At 38.3% G+C, this 20377-nt stretch overlaps 1 protein-coding gene across 1 annotated transcript in view; it reads left to right on the plus strand.

The window, feature by feature from the left end:
* Positions 1-17896, plus strand: part of N4BP2L2 (NEDD4 binding protein 2 like 2) — a 41810-nt gene extending 23914 nt beyond the window's left edge. The window contains exons 7-11 of the mRNA XM_030465635.1: positions 8521-10292; positions 12776-12861; positions 13578-13623; positions 14853-15027; positions 17710-17896. Of these exons, the coding sequence (XP_030321495.1) occupies positions 8521-10292; positions 12776-12861; positions 13578-13623; positions 14853-14995 (2047 nt within the window). The 3' untranslated portion in view covers positions 14996-15027; positions 17710-17896. The remainder of the gene's footprint in view (positions 1-8520; positions 10293-12775; positions 12862-13577; positions 13624-14852; positions 15028-17709) is intronic.
* Positions 17897-20377: the final 2481 nt, after the last annotated feature.

Raw genomic sequence — 20377 nt, forward strand, 5'->3', positions numbered from 1 at the left:
TCAAAAGGATGTACAAGAACTGTAAGAAATTGCTGTTTAGTTAGACTGAGGTTCTAAACAGTTGTAATATCTGACATAGTTTTTACGCAATACATCTTTTGATAAAAGTAATAAATCTAGAGTTTTAGATTTTTAATAAATTGATAGGTCATCACATTTGATGAAATAATAGTCTTTTTTTATGCAACTAATGCATAGAACTTGAACATTATGGATGCAAAGTCTAAGTATCTACTACTACTGAGATGTTTGGTAACTACACAGCTGTAGTTTTAACATCCTGCTCTTTTAAGCATGAAATTTAAGTGAGAATTATTACAGAGAGTACAGAATTTGGTTCTGATACCTGATCAGTTTCTGTCAGCTATACAGCATTCTATGTTGGTGTAGGAAAAAATAGCTCTGGTTTTAGTGCTTCCTCTAAACTAATTTTTCTTGTTTTATTAGTTTACTTCCTGAATTATGAAAAGTTTTCATTAGCCTTGTCTTTGACAGATGATTTAGTATTCCTATTTTTTTTCTGGAGGAGAAAAAACAAAACAACAAAAAAAAACCCCAATAATAAAAAAAAACTAAACTGAACCACCTCAGACACCACAAAATTCAACCCTAGGGTTTGTCTTCTATAGAGTGAATTTTCTTTACAGTTGTAGTAAAAAACCTGGTCCTAGCAAAACCTAGTAGAGGCCCAGGTTTTGGATTTGTTCTGGACACAGTGTTGCTAAGACAGGCTCCTTGCCATGAACACAGAGTCAGGAGGCAGTGTCAAGGTCTACGCGGGTGCTCACACCAGTGAGTAGGCTGGGGAATGCACAAGAATCTGGGAGGGGATGGAGCTGGGACAGCTGACTCCAGCTGGCCGAAGGGATATTCCAGACCATGTAACATCGTGCTCAGCATATAAAACCAGGGAAGGAGGAGATGTTTGGAGCGATGGTGTTCGTCTTCCCAGGTTCCTGTTAGGCCTGATGGAGCTCTGCTTTCCTGGAGGTAGAATCATAGAATTGGCTGGGTTGGGAGGGACCTCAGAGATCATCGAGTCCAACCCTTGAACCACCGTTGCGGTTGCTAGACCATGGCACTGAGTGCCACATCCAGTCTCTTTTGAAATATCTCCAGGGACGGAGAATCCACCACTTCAGTGGGCAGCCCATTCCAATGCTTGATCACCCTCTCCATAAAGAAATTCTTTCTAATATCTAACCTAAACTTCCCCTGACACAACTTAAGACCGTGTCCTCTTGTCTTGTTGAAAGTCGTCTGGCAAAAGAGACCAACCCCCACCTGGCTACACCCTCCTTTCAGGGAGTTGTAGAGAGTGATGAGGTCTCCCCTGAGCCTCCTCCAGGCTGAACAGCCCCAGCTCCCTCAGCCTCTCCTCATTGGGTCTGTGCTCGAGTCCCTTCACCAGCCTAGTTGCCCTCCTTTGAACCTGCTTCAGGACCTCGATATCCTTCCTGAACTGAGGGGCCCAGAACTGGACACAGTACTCGAGGTGTGGCCTCACCAGCGCTGAGTACAGGGGCAGAATCACTTCCTTGGACCTGCTGGCCACACTGTTCCTGATACAGGCCAGGATGCCATTGGCCTTTTTGGCCACCTGACACCTGCCTGCCAATGGGAAGTAATGAAGGAATTCCTTGGGGGTTTTTTTGCTTGCTTTTGCTTCACCCATTAAACTGCCTTTATCTCAACCCATGAGCTTTTTACTTTTACCCCTCTGATTCTCTCCACCATCACAACAGAGGCGAGTGAGCAGCAGTTCTGTGGGGCTGAACTGCCTACTGGGGTTAAACCATGTCAACCTATGAAAGACCTTTTTTTTAATCTTTTCACTTGTGATGTTAAATGATCTCCTGTAGTGAATTCTGTCTTCTGTTGTTGTAGTCATGTCCCCTTTTTGGCTAAGTTTAATCTAATTTGCCATGCTGCCCTTTTTTAAGCTTTTTGTCTTTAAAAAGAAAGCCAAGATTTTGTCTTTTGTCATCTGTCTCTGGAAACCTTCTGCAGAGATTGTAGTTTGTCCTTGTTTCTCTGCTAGTAGATAACTAAAAAACAGGCTTTGTGTAGCTGAGATAGGACCCATAACATTTACATTTGGGTGCTTTGCATCTGTCTTTGCTGATGCAATTTAGATTGTGTTGGTATTTTCTTCTTTGAGCTGACTAGTAGGATTCATTTTCAGTGATTTAGGGGTGAAAAAAAAAGTACTTTGGTGTTTTCACAGTCGTGTGATACCTGCAGTAATTCAGCCTACTTCTTTCTTAGTTTCCTGGAATAAATGTTTTTCTACTCTGTGCTGGTACATGATAGAGATGAGATAACTGGGTATGTGTTGAGGATTGAGGGGTTTCCATACCAAAGAACAGAGATATATTACAATTCCTAGTACAGTTCAATAAGAAGATATAGAGTTGAAATGCAGTTCATAAAATTAAATTTCAGGGTGCAATTTAAAAGCAATCAGATGTTTCCTGTAGGTCAGATGTGGTAATATTTCACTTCAGTGTTTCTACAGTGACACTTTCTCATGTCAACGTTTTATGTTCTCATCCTTTCAAAATAAAAGCAAGAGCAGAGATTAAAGCCCTTCAGTAATCATTTCCTAGGTGAGAATCTACTTGTGTATCAATTAATTGCGTGGGCTTTTTCTTTCTTTTTGTAGGCTAATTGGTTGTAATTAGCTGTAAATCATGCTATGTTGAGTTCACATATAAAATATGAAAACGTAGCTGGTCTTTTTAAGTATGTAGAAATAAAGGAGTAAGTAACAAGATTTGTCAAGAACAGATAATCTCAAATTTGGCTTTTTCTGTTGTAATGGAAAAGCAACAAGTGGTGTTTTTAGCTTGACATAGGCTGTCAGTGTCATCCTAGATCAAGGATAGTGAAAGTACTTAAATATTGCATCTGGAAGGGCCTTTGCAGTTTCCTTTTAGCTGATAATGCAGCTTCATTTTGCAAGATGGCAGGCAGTGACCATTTAATGTGTTCCTTACTCCTGTAAGTTGTAACAACATCATGTTGTGCCAAGTCAGAAGATACTGTATCCATGAAGTAATTTTTTTTTAGTTTTACTTGCAATCTTTTAGTGATACTAAGTTTTGGGAGGTTTTGGCTGGTTTTTGTTAGGTTTTGGTTTGGTTTTGGTTAATTGAATTCAACTTTTGTGGTCTATGAAACTGACATCAAAGTAACTTGTATAATTGTGTAGATCATCCTGCTTGTCCCTTTAAAATACTTTTGTGATACTAGCAGTGTAAGTAATTTAGGATTGAATGGAAACAGTAGAAAAATTTTTTATGCTAATTTTATAATAATATTGATAGTTTATATATAAAATATTTGAACATGTCCTTGCATGCTGTCAAACTCCACTGATTTAAAAAAGCATCAATTCTTAAACTGCTGACAGACTAGGGAGTGCTACTTTAACTGTCTGACTAAACGTTTGCTTATTTCTAAGGGATTTTATGGTATCATTTACCATATCATTATTAATCTAACTCTGTGGTGGCCTAAATACAAAATGAGGGATTTTTTTAGGAATTAGGATCTGGAAAGTCTGTCTTCTTTATGGACTGCATTTTAGGGCATGAATTCATAACCTTTTTAAAACCTCATTTCAATGTGCCTTTTCCTGGACAGAGCTTCTCAAGTGTAATTGAATAAGCCTGGAGAGCAGCAGATTGTAAAGGACAGGAGCTGAAAAATGGATTGTGAGGTGGCTCACAGAGTTTAATTTTTTAACCTAGATCTTATTTCTCCTAAAATCAATTTTTAGATTCAGTACTGTCAGATTCAATACTCTCCTGTATTTGAACTGGTTAGAGTATATATACAGGATGCAGTATGTATGTATGCAGTATGTGTATCTGTAACTCTGGTTTTTATTTGGAAAGAAAAAAGTTGAGATTTTTAAGGTAATTAATAGAGTTTTGCATGTTTCTTCAGTAGCTGTGAATTGGCATTAGACAAATGGTCTTTGCATTTGCCAGTGGATAATGTTTGAAGTGTTTGCCAGTGTGCTTCATGGGTTTCAGCCCAGCCTGCTGAAAGGTGCAAGGTGTGGAGTGTAAAGTGTGTTCAAGTGTTGCGGAGAGGAGAGTGCTGAGGGGTTTGTGGGAACTGAGTGCTTCACATCCTCATGTTTAGGTTGGATATTAGAAAGAATTTCTTTACCGAGAGGGTGATCAGGCATTGGAATGGGCTGCCCACTGAAGTGGTGGATTCTCCGTCCCTGGAGATATTTCAAAAGAGACTGGATGTGGCACTCAGTGCCATGGTCTAGCAACCGCAACGGTGGTTCAAGGGTTGGACTCGATGAACTCTGAGGTCCCTTCCAACCCAGCCAATTCTATGATTCTATGATACACAGCAGTGCTATAGTGTATTCAGAAGAAACTGAAAAACTGAGAAGGTGATCTTTTTCTGTCCTCTTAAGGATTTCTGAAAGTGTTCCTTAAAATCTCATTTAGACTTGTCTTTATGTCAACAGAAAATTGAGGAGCACTGCTTCACAGCACACTACTCCAAAATTTATTGACTAGTGCAAATTTGACTACAGTTCTGTTTCTCCAGACTTCTTCTCAAAGTAGCATATTTCTTGCCTACACTGGATGAATTTCAATCAGGTTGTCTTCATGCTTGAGCTGGAATCATCCAAATAACAGAACTGATGTCATCAAAATTGACAAGATGATTTACACATAACGTTGGCATCTGTGTCCATCATGTTCACTGCAAAAGACTAAGTGTTGACAGAACTTAAATCAAATGGATTCTGTGAACCTTCATGGGTGAGAAAGCTGATGATAAAGCTGCAGTTTCTTCTCTGCATTATAAGTGCATTCCCTTAAGATGGATTCATACCACTTACAGCACTTCACTTAATCCTTTTTTTTTAACTCCTCCTTAACCTGTTTTTTCACACTGAGAAGTATTTTAAGCTTTGCAGAGAAATCCAGTAATACAGAACATGATGGCTTTTCTCTGTCTGCTGGCATCTATCAGTACTTGGTTAGTTTTTGGTTTTGTTTTTCTGTGTCCAGTGATCAGGTGTAATATTTGTGGCACCTAAATGAGGTTGAAAGCAGCTTTTGAGTTGTTTCATTTGTGCAGGATGTAGCTGCTTGTTTCTGAGCAGAGGTGTATTCAATATGTGTGTCTCAGGAGAAGACTCAGATTACTCAGATCTGATCTAGTAGCCAGTTAATTGAGTTCTAATCAATAAATTTAGATATGTAAAATATTTATTAAGTACAGATGGATGGACAGTCAATATTATTTACTGCACTGTCATATAGGATACACAAATTATTGAGAAAGCTTACTGTATTTATCTTAAAGGTTGTGTTCATGCAAAACATGTCACTCGCCAACCCATTGGTATCTGGTGCCATGCAATGGATCTTTCAGCCTTGAGGGGTAAACTTGAGTGGTGTCCCTGGTCAAGGGGAGGATCACTGTCCCCCAGCCAGCTGCTATGAAGGGAAAGCTCAACAGACCCTGGTGGCTGCAGGTATTTGTAGTGTAAAGTGATTATTTCATAGTCAGATTTTCTGCTGTGTTGATGCAGATTTGGTCAACCCAGACTCATCAACTTGGTCTCAGCCAAACCATTTGTGGAGGTTACTGATGCTGAGTTTTCTGATAACCTCAGGCAATAGGATTAGTTGTGATTAGGCACACTGGCTGAGCATCTGCCTGGGACAAAGTCAAGTCAGCTCACAAGGTATTCAGCAATGCACTTGGTCTTACCAGGTGGAGAAGGTGAAGCCTGTCCCAGTAAATGCCATTTCATGTAAGCAGCACTACTGTAATTTTGATGTTAAAAACCCACTCCAGAGACTTTGGAGATTAATGGCAATATAAATATCTGAAAGAACATACATGTCATTGCAAAATGTCATATAGAATTGTTTTTAAACTTACTGGTTCTCCTGTATTTGAATGACTGTAAGTATTATTTTTTTTTTATTAAGCAAGCATCAGCTTAGATGTAAGCATATAACTGTATATAACACTTCTGGTTTTGCCATTTTACAGGAAAGTGCTGCTAACTTCTTTAGATTATTTGTGTTGCATGTTCTGTGTCAGCAATCATGAAGGTGCATTTATTTCTCCAATAAAGAGCAGCCTCTCAGTCAAACTTAGGCTGTGCTGTTCTGAGCAGTAGGTTACAACCCTGAAGTCACATGTAGCAGAGTTATAGCAAAAGGCTTTTAATATTGTTTAAAGTAAGCTGAGACATTTCAGAATGTTGTTACAGAAGAAATTCCTATTTCAACAAAAATACTGTTACATTTTTTCAGACCTGTTTATTATGAGTAATTTTTTTTAAAATGTATCATATATAGCAAAACTTAAATGTCAACTGAAATGGCACCTTTTTTATTTTCCTTTCTGCATGTGTTGTATGTGTTTAAAAAGAACTCACTAGTGAATGCCTCTGTAAAGAAAAGAAATCCATCTCCATGCTGGTTCATTACTTTTCTTGGTGTTCATGTGCTGTATGGTTTTGCAGTAAGGAAGACTCTTTATAAGACACGTAGGTGAACTAAAAGAGGAAGAACTAAGATAAAATTGAAGAAAACTTGTAGACAACTTGCTTCATTAAATGCAAAAACTTGAACATGATACTGGATCTACCCAAAGAAGGGAAGGTTTAGCTGTCATCATGGTACATTAGTGTGTTTCTTTGGGCTAATATTTTCTTAGAATCAGTTGGAAAACAGAAGTTGTCTGGAAAAGTAAAGAGTAAGAAATTTTATTATGCTGCATTTAGTAGCTTATAACTTTCTTTTTAGCTTTGGCCCTTTCTGTAGGAAATCCAAACCTTTAGAAAAAATAATTTTGCTGAACTATAAAACCTCCATGCTGAGTTGGGAACATATTGTGAGCAGAACTTCAAGTGGGATTTGTCTTGGCTGACTTCAGGCATCTGCACTTAAACCATAGGGTGCTGTATGGAAAGCACTACGTGGCCTTAAATGCCAACATTTAAAGGAAATCCTTTTTCTTAGTAGGATGTCTCACCAGGGTACCGTTACAGAGCAATAGAAATTGTTTGTTTTCCTACAACATCTTTTCAGAGATCCATACCACTATTTGCAGCAATATCAAGGCACCAAGGTTTTTAAAATCCTGTTTCAGTCCAGTAATTTTGTGACTGTACCAAGGCCAAGATGGATGCTGAGGTGCTTCACACTCAGAGAATTAGGAGAGTTTAAAATAATCTATGAGACCAACAATGAATAAATTTAAGACTGAATAAAGGGTGAAGATAGGTTTCCATAGGTGACCTTTAGGCCCTGGGTTGCTTACTAGTGAATCTGGCTTTCCCTCTGTATGCATACTCACCCTTTTGGGTTTTAATTTATTTTGGTTTTTGAATTGTCTTTCAAGAATTTCAGAATACATCACTTAAAACAGTTTATGTTACATATGAGAGCCCAGAAAATAACTAATTGTACTCTATAATTCTTCTAGAATCTTCTGTTTTGTGTTATATAAAGTACCAGCCGGAAGAAGGAGTTGCAGAAAAGCAAAGAATTACAGAAAAAGAGCAGAACTTTGGTATGGAGACATAATTATAAGTCAGACTTAGCTTTGAAAATCTCATCTTGGTCTGAAGAGTTGCATAGGGAGAAGTTAGATTTCTGAACTAGGTTTTTCTTTTGTGTGTTCATCTCTGAGTCAACTGGTTGATGGGCTAACATGATTTCAGAGAAGTCTCTGTTAGGGCTGCTGTTAAAATAAGAAACAATTAATTAAGAACTTACAAGAAATGCAGACCAAAAAAAGTCAAAATCTGAAAAGAGCTACAAAAATAATTGCAAATTACTGCCTACAACTGTTAATTTTTCTGTAGTGTGTTATGTTGCTGCTAATAAAATGTGAAATATTTTTCCAAATGCATGTACATCCACACATAATATACTGAGCAGTAAATATCAGGGTTCCTATAGTCACTATACCTTTAAATTATTCAGATTTTTGGTTACTATGTTTTAAATTTGTCTAGATTATCTAAGAATAGTTCATTTAGTCATAATGGATGAAATTTTTTTAGTATGTCCTCCACTTAGTACCCTTCTGATCAGCATGGAATTTAATGAAATTTTAAAATAGCAATAGCTCTTTAGTGTATATTATTCAAGCATCACTTAGGCATTCAGAAACAGTCTTGCAATTGATTTTAATACTTTTTGTAAAGCTAAGTTAATGAAGTGGCAGCTATATTTATTTAAGTTGGTTTTAATTGCTCAGGATTGTTTGGAATTACAAGGTGTACTTATGAGGTGTATCTATTAATTTGTTTTGAAGGGTTTTTTTGAGATTTTATCTATTTAAAATGCAAATGGTCTGTATTTGATCATCATATTAACCTATTCTTAGGTTAATAGATACTTAATGAAAATAACTATTCTTCACATTGAACACTGCAAATACATTATTACTGACATTATTTTTTTTTTTTACTTTTTTTTACATTTAGTTCTTTTTATTTTCATATAGGGAGACAATTTTAAACAACCATAGGCACCTATGGACAAATGGAAAGCAGAGGAAAAAGCAGAAAAGAAACAAAAAAATGAAAGCAAATCATACAGAAATTATGAAGCAAAAGTTAAGCAGAGCAGCTCGTCGTCCGATCACAGATGACCAGGACACATCAGAAAGTGAAGAGGATGCTTTGGAAGAAGAGAACAGCAAATCATTGTGTACCTTCAGTGAAGGTCCAGAGGATCCAGAAACAGTTTGTGGAGAGCAGCTTAATGGTAATGATGAAAACCCAAAAGAAGATGCAGTGGTTTCAAAAGAAGAGTTTTCGGTTGCTGTGTGTGAGTTCTCAGCAATGTCAAATAGTCCACTGAAGCATGAATTGCCCACAGATGTAAAACCTTGTTCTACTGAAATGCTAACCAAAAATGCATTTGGTGATGAGGAAACAAATCAGAGGCACCCAGGAAATCTTCACAGAAGGAGTTTACTAAAAATAAGCAGTGATAAAAATTCCTTCCAGGAAACAGAAAGTATCTCTGAAGGTTATAACATGGCAGTGTTAAGCACAGAAAACAAACTTGAATCATATCAAAATACACGTGAAGCTGACGTGAAGGCTAAGCTGTTAAATTTAAATGGTGAGGAAATCTCTCAGTGTTACAGTTCAAACATAGATGATAAAGTGCCTGATAAGAACACTGAGGACAAAGGTGCATTAAAAGCAGAAGAGAATAGCTCTAATGCCTGGGCTTGTTTTTCAGTTAATTTACCTACAGAGCAATTGCAGCTGGGCTTTGACACACAAGTTTCTCTGTCATCTTGTTCTGAGGATAAATTAGTATGTGAACAAAGACCCCAGAAAATTAAGAAAACTAAACAAACTCTTAAGAACAGTCCAGAAAAGCTGAACTGTTGTTGGTCAACTGGAGAACTGAGAAAGGAAAACCATCAGGTAGCAGTAACTGAGGAGCCTGGGGATACAATAAGCAGTGGTCTATTGGCATCTCCAGCTGGTGAAATGCACTTTGATTCCCTTGTGGAAGTCAGGAGCACCTTCAGGCTGCATTCAGGGGAAGGAAATGTTCCAAGAAATTGTGCTGCACCAGCTACATCAAAGAGAAAAGGATACAGAAGAATTGTCAATTTAGCACCCAAGTTTAATCTACCAAGACAAATTGCTGCTACTTCAGAAGGGAGGAAGGAAGTCCCAGGAAAAAGTGGTGTTCCCAAAACCAGTGTTCTGAAAGTGGAGCAAAAGAGCTTTGTAAGGAAAGACTGTGGAGAAGAACATGAGCTGAACTGTGCATTCTGGGAATATCCTGCACCTTACGGTGGCAATGAAGCAACCTGTTCTGCACCCCCCCTGGGAGCAGATGCCTTGTTACATGATATTTCTTCCCTTCATTTGGGACGATCTTCTATGCCAAAATATTCCTGCAGGGCTTGTGTAGTTTCCAGGATGAAGGGGGAAAAAGCTAGAACTTTTAAGCAACAACAGGGACTTGATGAAAAAGAGAGTGAACAAGTTTCTTCAGGGGTTACTAACAGCCAGCCAGATATTTTGTCTTCTGTTAAAGTTGTTTCTGAATACCCAGGAGATTCTAGTCTATTGGCAAGCTGTGGTGAAAATGTGCAGGAAGCAGATGACCCTGAACCAGCAGAGGCCTCACAGCTTGAAGAAAATAAAGATGTGAATATGAGATGGAGTTTTCTGGGACTTCCCTTATCGTTAGGATTTGCTTTTCAACTTGTGCAACTCTTTGGTTCTCCAGGTCTTCCAGTGGGTAATACTCTTCTCACTACTTTTATGTAAAAAAAAGCAAAATAAAATTTAAAATAATAATTTAAAAAAAAAAAAATCACCCTGCTCCCCTAGCCTCAAAAAACTACCAGAATATCCCTCCAGAACAAACAAACCCCAAATCCCCATATTAAATACTCAGGTTTATTGTAGGAATCAATTAACCAACTGTTAATCCTATTGAATAGCACCTGCTTTGGTGACTATTTAATTTATTTATTTATTTTTAATTAATATGTTCTTCAGTCTCTGTCAAAGGTGTCATTGGGTTTGGTGTCATTATTTGTAGTTTGTTTAGGTACAAGTTTTCATGCTCCAAAGCATGAAACTTTTGTTGTTTTGATACACCTTGCCCAGTAAGACTTTACTGTGTCAATCACAAAACTTAAATTAAAACCTGGTACAAAATGTTTTTTCTTACATAAAGGTTGTGTGGTGGTGTTTTGGTTTGTTTTGTTTTTTTATAGTTCAGCTGGTTAATATAGTACTGTTTCTTCTTATTTATTTAGTAAAGTTTTCATAGACCCTTATGTAGCTTAAATATCATTGAACTTCTTTTTCAGATTATAATTTAATTTAAAATTGAATATAAAACAAGATGCACATTCTGATTGTGATTACCTTCTTTTTAATTATGCATGATTAACAAGAGGTGTCAGTGTTGTATAATTGCCTTCCAGAGCTCCAATTGCCAGATTTTGGTACTTTCAGTTTGCTGATTTTAAGTTAGCAGTAAGTTAGTAGTAATTTTAAGTTAGAAGTATGACAAACAGTCCTCAAAGAAGTTGTGTGTGAATGGCAGCCATGATTTACAAACATACCACAGGCTGACATAACCCCCCAGAGCTGTAGCCAGCAACCACAGCAGGCGTTAGTTTGGAAATTACTGTAGGACACAGCTCTGTGTACACCCCTGCTGAAAAAGCCACCTTCCCTGGTGTAGTTCTGAAACTTGTTTGGTCCAAATCTAGTCAGTGGAGAAACAGTAGCTTTGATTTGGCCAACAAATAGGATTAAAAACCACAGACTGATTTTTCAGCACATAGACATTTACACCTGTTAGTTTCAGTGGAATTTAAAGTTAAGCATGTATTTGCATATGACAGCTTTAAGGTGACAACAGAGGAGCAGCTTATGTCTGTTTATCTGCCCAAACTGACCTCAAGATTCATTGTTTTTATTGTAAAAGTCAATGGCAATGGTGCCTGTCAAGGATGTGAATTGCTGGCAGCATTGCTTGGTGTGGTCCCCAAAGGACCTGCACTTCTGCTTTATCTGACTCTGACACCATGTGCCAAAGAACTTGGCATTTAGAGCTGACACAGAGCAGGAAAGTACCACTGGTGTCCTCAGTTGTTGCATAAGAAGCATTTTTCTCCTTCAAACCTGGTGAGGCTTCGTGTTTGTGATCTTGAATTTCATCGTCTTTGAGGGAGTTGGCCATGGCTTGAAGATGGGGATCTTCCAGGAAAAAAAACAAACAACAGAACAACAGGCATTCAGAAACACTCAGTAGGTTACTGACCCAGATGGTGTTCTCTGAGTCAGTAACAGCTGAAATTCTCTGGTGTTCAGATGAGTTGCCTTTGGAAATAACCTTTAAGATAACAAGCTCATCCCAATATCTCTCTGAGGCCCTGCCAGCTTGTGATTTCTGCTTGTTGATTTTTGGTTTAGTTTTTTTTCCATCAAAATTACAACTGGCATCAACAGAAGGATGGACACATTTTCGTTGGACTATAATTTTCCTACAGTTTCAAAAACTTGTGCTTTTTGTGGCCTATTATATATTGATAGGCTACCATTTATTCATCTCCAGATTTCAGCTGTAGTTTTTTTACAACACTGACACTTGCAGTCCATTTTTATTGAAATTATTTGGGGGAAATGTTGGTAAATAAATGAATTTCATTATTAATAAACTAAAGATTTAGTTGATTGACTTGCTTCTATGATTCCCATGTAAGCATAGAGTATGGTTTAGACTGCTTTCCTACAAAGAATCTGTTCTCAGTTTTAAACAGTGGTAGAGTTAAAATATTTTAGAAAATATTTTCTTTAGTGATATTGCACCAATTTATATAATTAAACATTTTAAAATTTAAAGATTGTTACTGAAGTTGCATTTCGTTTAATTTATAGGCTAAAAACTTTGGTTTTCTTGTGTGTTTGTGTCTAGTTTTGGGGGAGGATGTGGGAGAAATGAAAGGTTGGAAACCTTTTGCCTAAAAAAGAAAACACATCTCCTCTGCCCTCCTCCCCCTCCCATGCCCTGGCCCTAGATTCTAGAAAACCTAAATCCTGACTTTGCTGCTGAATCATTTAAATACCTCCTAATTAAAATAACAATAATTAAAAAAACACAAGTGTTTATATATAATGTGTGCAAAAACTGTAATTCAGTGATACATTTTGGCTATGAAGAGACCTAAACACTCAACTGCAAAAAAATATTTTCTTCTACAGAGTCCTTGTTGCCAGATGATTATATAGTTCCTCTTGACTGGAAAATTTCAAAGATGATCTATTTACTGTGGAAGACCTCTGTGGAGGTATGAATTTTAGGGGATTTTGGAAGGCTTTCCAATATTTCAGGTGTGAGGAGAAATTCTTCAGTTCATAGCAAGATGATGTTCATTGCTAGTAAATTTGCTTTGTTTTTTAATACCCAAATGAGGAGGTAGAGGTTGTATATACTCTTTTTAATGAGGTTTTATATACTCTTCTTAATAGTTCGAGAAGTAACTCCAGGCCATGGTAGGATTCAGATTTTGAAAGATCAGCTTCAGAAATGTATATGAAGTCATTGAAGGAGGAAAAAAACCCAACATTTCCCTTGGTACCTGTGTCCTGACTTGGCCTATGTTAATTATGTAAAACCTACTGTCACCTTGTTGTTTTCCTTCTTATTTTTTTTCCCTTCATCTGAGCAAATTTTATCTTCTACTGCCTGCAGTTTCTTGGTGGTTACTTCTGGAAAGAGTTGTAGCACAAAATTAGTTCTAAGTGACTGACAGCAAATTAATTCTCCTTGTCAAATCAAAAAGTGTTAGTTTATAAATGGCTTCTTTCCCCTCTATGACTGTTGCTTTGTGAATGTTTCTTTTTATTTATGGAGGACTGTAGTGTCTTGGAGTGGAGATGAGCAAAATCTTGTAAATACAGTGAAATAGTAATTCTAAAATCAAGCATGGACCTTGTTCTTTCCCAAAATATCTTTGGTCACAAATTTTCTTCTTTTTTTCTGAACTACTGCTGTCTCTTTTAGGAGAAACAGAAAACAAATGCATTGCAGAATGGAAATGCTTTGGCTGGTAAGTGTATTCTGTGATACAAAAACTGAATAACATACTATTTCTTCAGAAGATATAGTCGTTGATGCTGAAGGGTGTTGAAGGTTTTCAGCACAAATGAATGATAATTGCACAAATGCACTAGGATGTGATAAATGAATCTGTGCCTCCATTGATTGCATTCATAGCATGGCAGAGCTGTGGTTGCTTTGAATCATCACTTCACATTTCCTGCACCAAGTGCTCAAATTCCTTGTCTTTTAAAGTTTCCCATATGGAATTAGTCCAGTGCTTAGCTCAAGTTTACCCATTCCAGATCAAAAGGCCATTCAGCATGAAGAAATCTTTCTTTAGAATTTATTTGTCTGAAAGGTTGAGCAGGTTCAACTTAATGGTCACTAAAAATTGCCATAGAATCATAGAATCCTTGAATGGTTTGTCTTGGAAAGGACCTTAAAGATCGTGGACTTCCAACCCCCCTGCCTGGACAGGGACACCTCCCACTAGACCAGGTTGCTCAAACCCCATCCCCCTGCTCTTGAACACTTCCAGGGATGAGGCATCCACAGCCACCCTGGGCAGCCTCTGCCAGTGTCTTGCCACCCTCATAGTGAAAAATGTCTTCCCAGTGTCTTATCTAATTCTCCACTCTTTCAGCCTAAAGCCATTACCTTGTGTCCTATCACCCCAGCTTTCTTACAGGCCCCCTTCAGGTACTGGAATGCCACCATCATACTAAAAGTCACACACTGGAGCAGCCAGGAGATATCAGGGTCCATGGGAAGCTTTGGACTTCTGCCAAGTGTTAATTCCTGCAGTATGGAAGTTATGGGATAAGGTTGCTGGTTGTCTTATTCCATGATTCCTATATTAGTTTAGCATAATTTCACAAGTTCTGTCATATGACATTCAAAATACTCAATAGTATCACCCTGGAAGATAATGGGATTTGATGTCTCAAGCAGGAGAGGAGTTTATTTTAAAAAAAAAAAGAAAAGGATACACTTGGAATGGAGAGGAAGCATAGGAGTAGGAATACACACACACACACACACGTATATATAATTTGCCTATCAGAAACAAACCCAAAAGATCCAGTTTATTTTGTAGGCCATTTAGGAGACAAAATCAAGTCCATTCTGATGAAATAAAAACTTGTCTTAGAAATACTACATTCTGACATAATGTAACAGATTGCTTAATATCAGGTGCCTCCAGCTCCATTTGTATTTTTTTTTTTTCATTTTTAGATGATACTGTTAGTCTTGAAGATCTAAATGAAAATTGCCAAGAGAACCATAACTCCTCTGAAGCACATGCAGACAGGGAGAAGTTTCAAGGCCAGATTGAAGAGAACACTGACTGTCAGGGTGCTGTGTTTCATCAGTTGTGACTGAGCATCTTAAGTTCTTCATGAAGGAAAAGGTAATCAGTCATACTTGTGAATGTGTTTCATTCTTGTTTTACAGTTGACCATCTAAAGAACACTGGTAGCTATAATTTTAAGGTGTGTTTAATATCACCTGACTGATTTGAGCTTAGGGTTGAGGGTTGGCTTGGGTTTTGTGATTTTTATTTTTTTTTTAAGCCTGAATGGGGCAAAGAGAAGGCAGCCATTTTGTTTTTAAAGCTCTATGAATTTTCTTTCCCTGAAATCTGAAGCCTCTCTGGTGAAGTGCAATCATTAATGCCTAACAGCTGGACTTTCTTCCCAGTGTGATTACTGTGGTGATCTGTTGTGATTCACCTCATCTCACTCCTATTTTCCTCGTCCTTTCAGCAGGGAGAGAAATGCTGATTCCTTTAAGGGTCTAAGTATGAAGAGCACTATAAAAGCAACAGAACAGCATTCCGTTAAGTTCTGAAAAAGTGGCACTTGTACTTTTTCATAGGTAATCAGCAGTGGAGGTTGAACATCTGAGATGAGTCAGGGAAAGCTCTGTTGGAGGGAGAGGATGAGGCAGTAGGGATCTGGATGGATTTCTGCTGCCTCAAGTGAGCTGGTGGGATGCTGCCAAAAGCAGACAGGGCCTTCTCCCAACCCCACCCCAGCTATCAGCTCCAGCACTCTGGCTGATATGAAGGCTGTAATTTAACTAGATAACCCCACAAGAAACAAATGGATAGTTCTCTACTGGGCTGGCTAATTTAGATAAGCTTGTGTAAGGTCCAGTTGGGGCCAGGGAGCACCTAGAGCTGTGCTGCTGCAGGTGGTGCAGGAGGTGCAGGGCTTCCCACTTGGGCAGCAATCAGATCTGATACCAGGGAGCACACATTGTGCAATCATACCTTCTGATGGAAGGCTGCTTGTAACTTTATACAAATGTTAGGATGTTAAAAAAAAATTTAAAGAAATATAAAAAAACCTATGTGGAAAGCAAAATGCACAACTCTTACTCACTGTCGGGCACGGGACACTGGATGGCACAGATATTGTAGAAGTCCTCTGAAGTTTGGATGTGTCAGCACTGTAAAAAGCAGGTGAGTTTTTCTGGTCAGTGGTGCCCCTGGTTTTGAGGGGTAAGGTTGTGTTTCCTCACCACAAAATCATTCTCTTCTGGTTGCTGCTTATAGCAGACTTTCCAAAAATGATGTCCCAGGGTGGTTGTAAAACTGCTGAAACTAACATCTATAAATGTTAAAATGGATTTCATTGAATATCAGAGGGAAAAAAGGTAAGAAAACTGAGGTATTTCAACAGAAAGCTTCTTAAATCACAGAAAATAAATGGAGAGCTAATATGATCATGTCAGTCCCTGTAGATATGCAAATAAACTAAGCATTAGTGGCCAAGTGCAACTTAATCTGTTAGGCAAATTATTAGATCTGTTAGGTCTCTGTATTCATGTTGTCTAAGGGTGCTTTTGTTCAAATGGACGAATGAACAGTGCTGGTGTTCCTCTGTGAAAACATGGGGTTAATCTCAAATTGTTGTGTGAGCTCCTTATTGCAGCATTGGCAGCACATCAGCATTTGTTTTGGAGATTAAGCAAGAGACCCTGAGCTAAAAAATGCTGAGATGAGTGAAAACAGCATTATTTTAGGGCCCATAAGTTCTTCTTAGACCAGGACTCCAGAGTGCCAGCTGCTATACAAATACAGAACAAGAAGACAAAACCTGATGCCAGTGTCATCCAATGAATGGAGATATTCCAAAAGTTTTCAATCAGGACTATTGAGCTCAAATTATCCAAGAGCCATGCAGTCTGCAGGGCGTGGGCAAAGGAAGGCAAAAGCAGGAACTTAGACCTGCAATGGGTTGGCTAGCATGGAAAAAATTATCTAAAACCCACAAAGGAGTCTTTCAGCAGTGCCACAGAAAATAGAACCTCTAGAACCATGGCCAAACCTCTTCCAGCTGCTATTTTGATAGAATGGTAATTAAAATAAATGTTCTCTTGTACTTTGAGATTTAACCATTAATTTTAAACAAAATTAAGCATAAAAACTTTTTCAGATTTGTGACCAGAAAAGCTCACCTGCCTTTTACAGCACTTACCAGGAAAACCTGCCCCAAGATTTACTTAAGCAGAGAGTATAACTATCAATGGAAATAAGAGCTTCCCAGAACAGTGTTTCTGGAGCACACAGAAAAGAGTAACCATCAGGTTACAGGCCACATCACATTAAATTCCTTACTTTGGAGACCTGTGACATCCTAAGCAAATGTTACAGGGGAAAAAAACTGCAACAAAACAAAACAATGATGTGTAGCTGTGCTATAATAGTATTGGTGGAATGGATATTCACTATAAAGTCTTTGTGCTGTGTAGGGAAAGAAAAAACTTCCACTGTTACTCTTATTTTCAGCCTTGCAAGGCCCTTCCTGTCTCTAGTTTCAACATCCACGTTTTCTTCTCTTCCTTTTCCATTCTCCTTGTGTTTTATTTTCCTTTGCTTTCCAGCATCTGCTTCCTCTCCATTGTTTTTCTCTTTTTAAAGAAATAACCAACAGCTGGGTACAAGAAAGGAGGAGATCTTTTAAAAACATCAGACAGGTGAACTCTTCTCAGCCTGAGGGCTTGGAATTACAACCATTAGTCTTTCTGCAGTCTGCACTGATGTAGTATTTCAGTAGAATCTTTTTTTTCTTTTCTTTTCTTACAGAAACTCTTCACTTTGATACCACCGTGGGAGGACTTCAGTTGGCCAGCAAGGATTTCAATAGTAAGGCATAACCTGGAAGAAAGTACCCACTTCAGTGTTTTGCTGTGAATCTTTGGCCATCTTCCCCCCAGAGCCCCTCAATATCAACTTCTCTGTCCATGTAATAAAAAACAAAATTGAAATAACACTGTGTGTGGCAAAAGGTCACTTTCTGCAGTCATTTGGGGTTCATACCTTCTCAGTACATCCTTGAGTGTGGGACAGAGAGACTGAGAAGGGAAACCATTAAGCAGAAAGGAGGCAGTATGTTGGCATGAGGTGTGAGCTTCAGGCTCTGGTTTTGAGTTAATTTGTATCAGGATCCCTGATGATGGGGAATGAAGTGGTGGTGATGCTTCTCTGTTGTTAATGAGGTGTCTTCCCCTACTTCTTCCTGCTCTTACCTTTCATCCTGTCACTCATAATTACATCCCAATCTCTTTACAATGTCAAGTGGAAAAAGTCTTCAGCAATTACACCTATTTTTTTCCTCCAGAGGTGCACAACTTTATTTTCTCTTCAAGCCAGGCTTAATTAATACTTCCCACCCACTGGACTTACTTGGGTGTACTGAAATAAGGAGACAATTTCACTGTAGACCTGATTCAAACACACTGGAAGAAAGATGCCTATGGTTTGTGGTAAGCTGGTGAGGCCTGTAACTACCACTGGTAATCACTGGTAAAGATGAAACAGTGAATGTTGCTGTTAGTAGTAGTCTTTTTGCCATTTTGTAAATAAAATTCTTATGATGTGAGGAGGAATTTCAGCTAAAAGCAGTTGTTTCCTTTTTTTAAGATTCAAAATCAAAGCAGGATGTTTAATCCTCAACTAGGACAGTAATCTTATTGGTAACAATTTTTGTTTTACAGAGGAAATTATCCCATAATATGAGCAAAACATTGGTTTCCATGGGAAGATGAGCAGCAGAAATGAATGTGCTTTGATAGCAAAATCTAAAAATTTGCTTATATAAACATCTATGAAAGGCCCACACACCTATCAGAGAAGTTGAAAATATTATGTAGAGCGAGCTCAATTACATAGGCAATGAATTTTATACAATGATTTTAAAACAAGTTTCACATTTTTTTCCAAGGTATGATTTGATTAACCTACTTTGTTGTTATGGTGGTGTTTTTTTTCTGTGGAGGCTGTAAACAGAGCAAAGCTTCTCTGCCAGCTCTCTTGTCACTTTGGCTTTTCTGGAGAAACAGCAAATTGCCCTGATGTGTTGCTGTGGTCCATAAAAAAAATGTTACATGGAGTGCAACTCCTGGGCATGGGGTGCTCTGGGGAGAGCAAGTTCATGACACTGAGGTGTTTGGCACTTTCACTTGGACAGAATTTCAACCACAAACAGGAGGAAAGTAGAAAGCAAGAGGTGTGGGGGGATGAACCAGAAAGAGGATGGGCCATTGGGGGCAGGGGGATCAGGAAGGATTACTATTTATGAGAAAAAGCAGGAGTGCTTGCTGAAGTAACAAGTGATGAAAGTGAAACAGAATTGGAGGGAGGTCAAAGGACAGATCAAAAGATTATAGGATGGGGGAAAATGTCAGTGAGAGACAGTTGTGGCTAAAGTACACAGGGAAGAAAAAACAGTTAAGGAGAAAATTAATTGAGTTAAAAAGAGCAACCTTTGTCAGTTATGGGATAAACTGTCATGCATAAGAAAGGAAATTTCATTTTAGTGAGAGAGTGACAGAGAAGATCATGGTCCAAATTGTTGGTGTGCCCCCACTCTCTAACAAAAAACCTGTGCGTACATGTGAATAATTAATGTATTTCTAAATGTTGTGCCATTGGCAAAATTTCCTGGCTGCAGTTTTTTTCATGCATTTCTGGTGTACGTGTGATTTTTCCTTTCCTTGGTTTGGAACTGTGCTGCTTTTCTGCCAGCAGAACATTATGCAAAAAGCAATGAGGAGGGAGGTAAGTCATGCTGGCCATAAGCACAGCTTCATAGCTACCTGTGGGAACAAAAAAGTTTGATTTCAAGAAAATGCCACTCAAGGGTTGGTATTTTCTTCCTACTTTTATTTATTGAGAGAGCAATCTGAAGGCCTATAGTTTCTGTTACTGACTACTGACCTTCCAGATGCTTATGATAAAAACAGTTTTTGAAATCTCACAGTATTCTGGTATGGACAAAAGGTACCTTTTAGAACAGTGTTGCCAGTTTTAACTTTGCTTTTTTTTTTTTTTCCAAACTTCATGTTTTCCTGACACTTTGAAAAACTGCCCACCTCTTCCTCGTGGTGTGTGAACACTGTTCAGTGCTGTTTGCACAAAATTAAATCAAGTTTCAGTGGTGCAGCCCTGTGGCTGTGGATCCCCGTGGCATGCCCGAGGCTGCATCTGACCAAGTTGGGATTGATGCTGTGTGAGGCTTTGGGAGGGAGAGTGTGATACCACACAAACTATTTTTGGTTTAACTAGAAACCTTTTTTTCAAGGTTTTTTGTTTGGTTGAGGGTTTTTTGGGTTGTTTTTGTGTGTGTGTGTGTGTGTGTGTGTGGGTGGGTTTTTTGTGTGGGTTTTTTGTGTGGGTTTTTTGGGGGGGAGGAGGTTTGTTGGGGTTTTTTTGGGGGGGGGTTTTGCTTGCTTGTTTGGTGATCAAGTTGAAG

Source organism: Calypte anna, chromosome 1 (assembly GCF_003957555.1).
Source record: "Calypte anna isolate BGI_N300 chromosome 1, bCalAnn1_v1.p, whole genome shotgun sequence".
In the NCBI taxonomy this organism is placed as follows: Eukaryota; Metazoa; Chordata; class Aves; order Apodiformes; family Trochilidae; genus Calypte; species Calypte anna.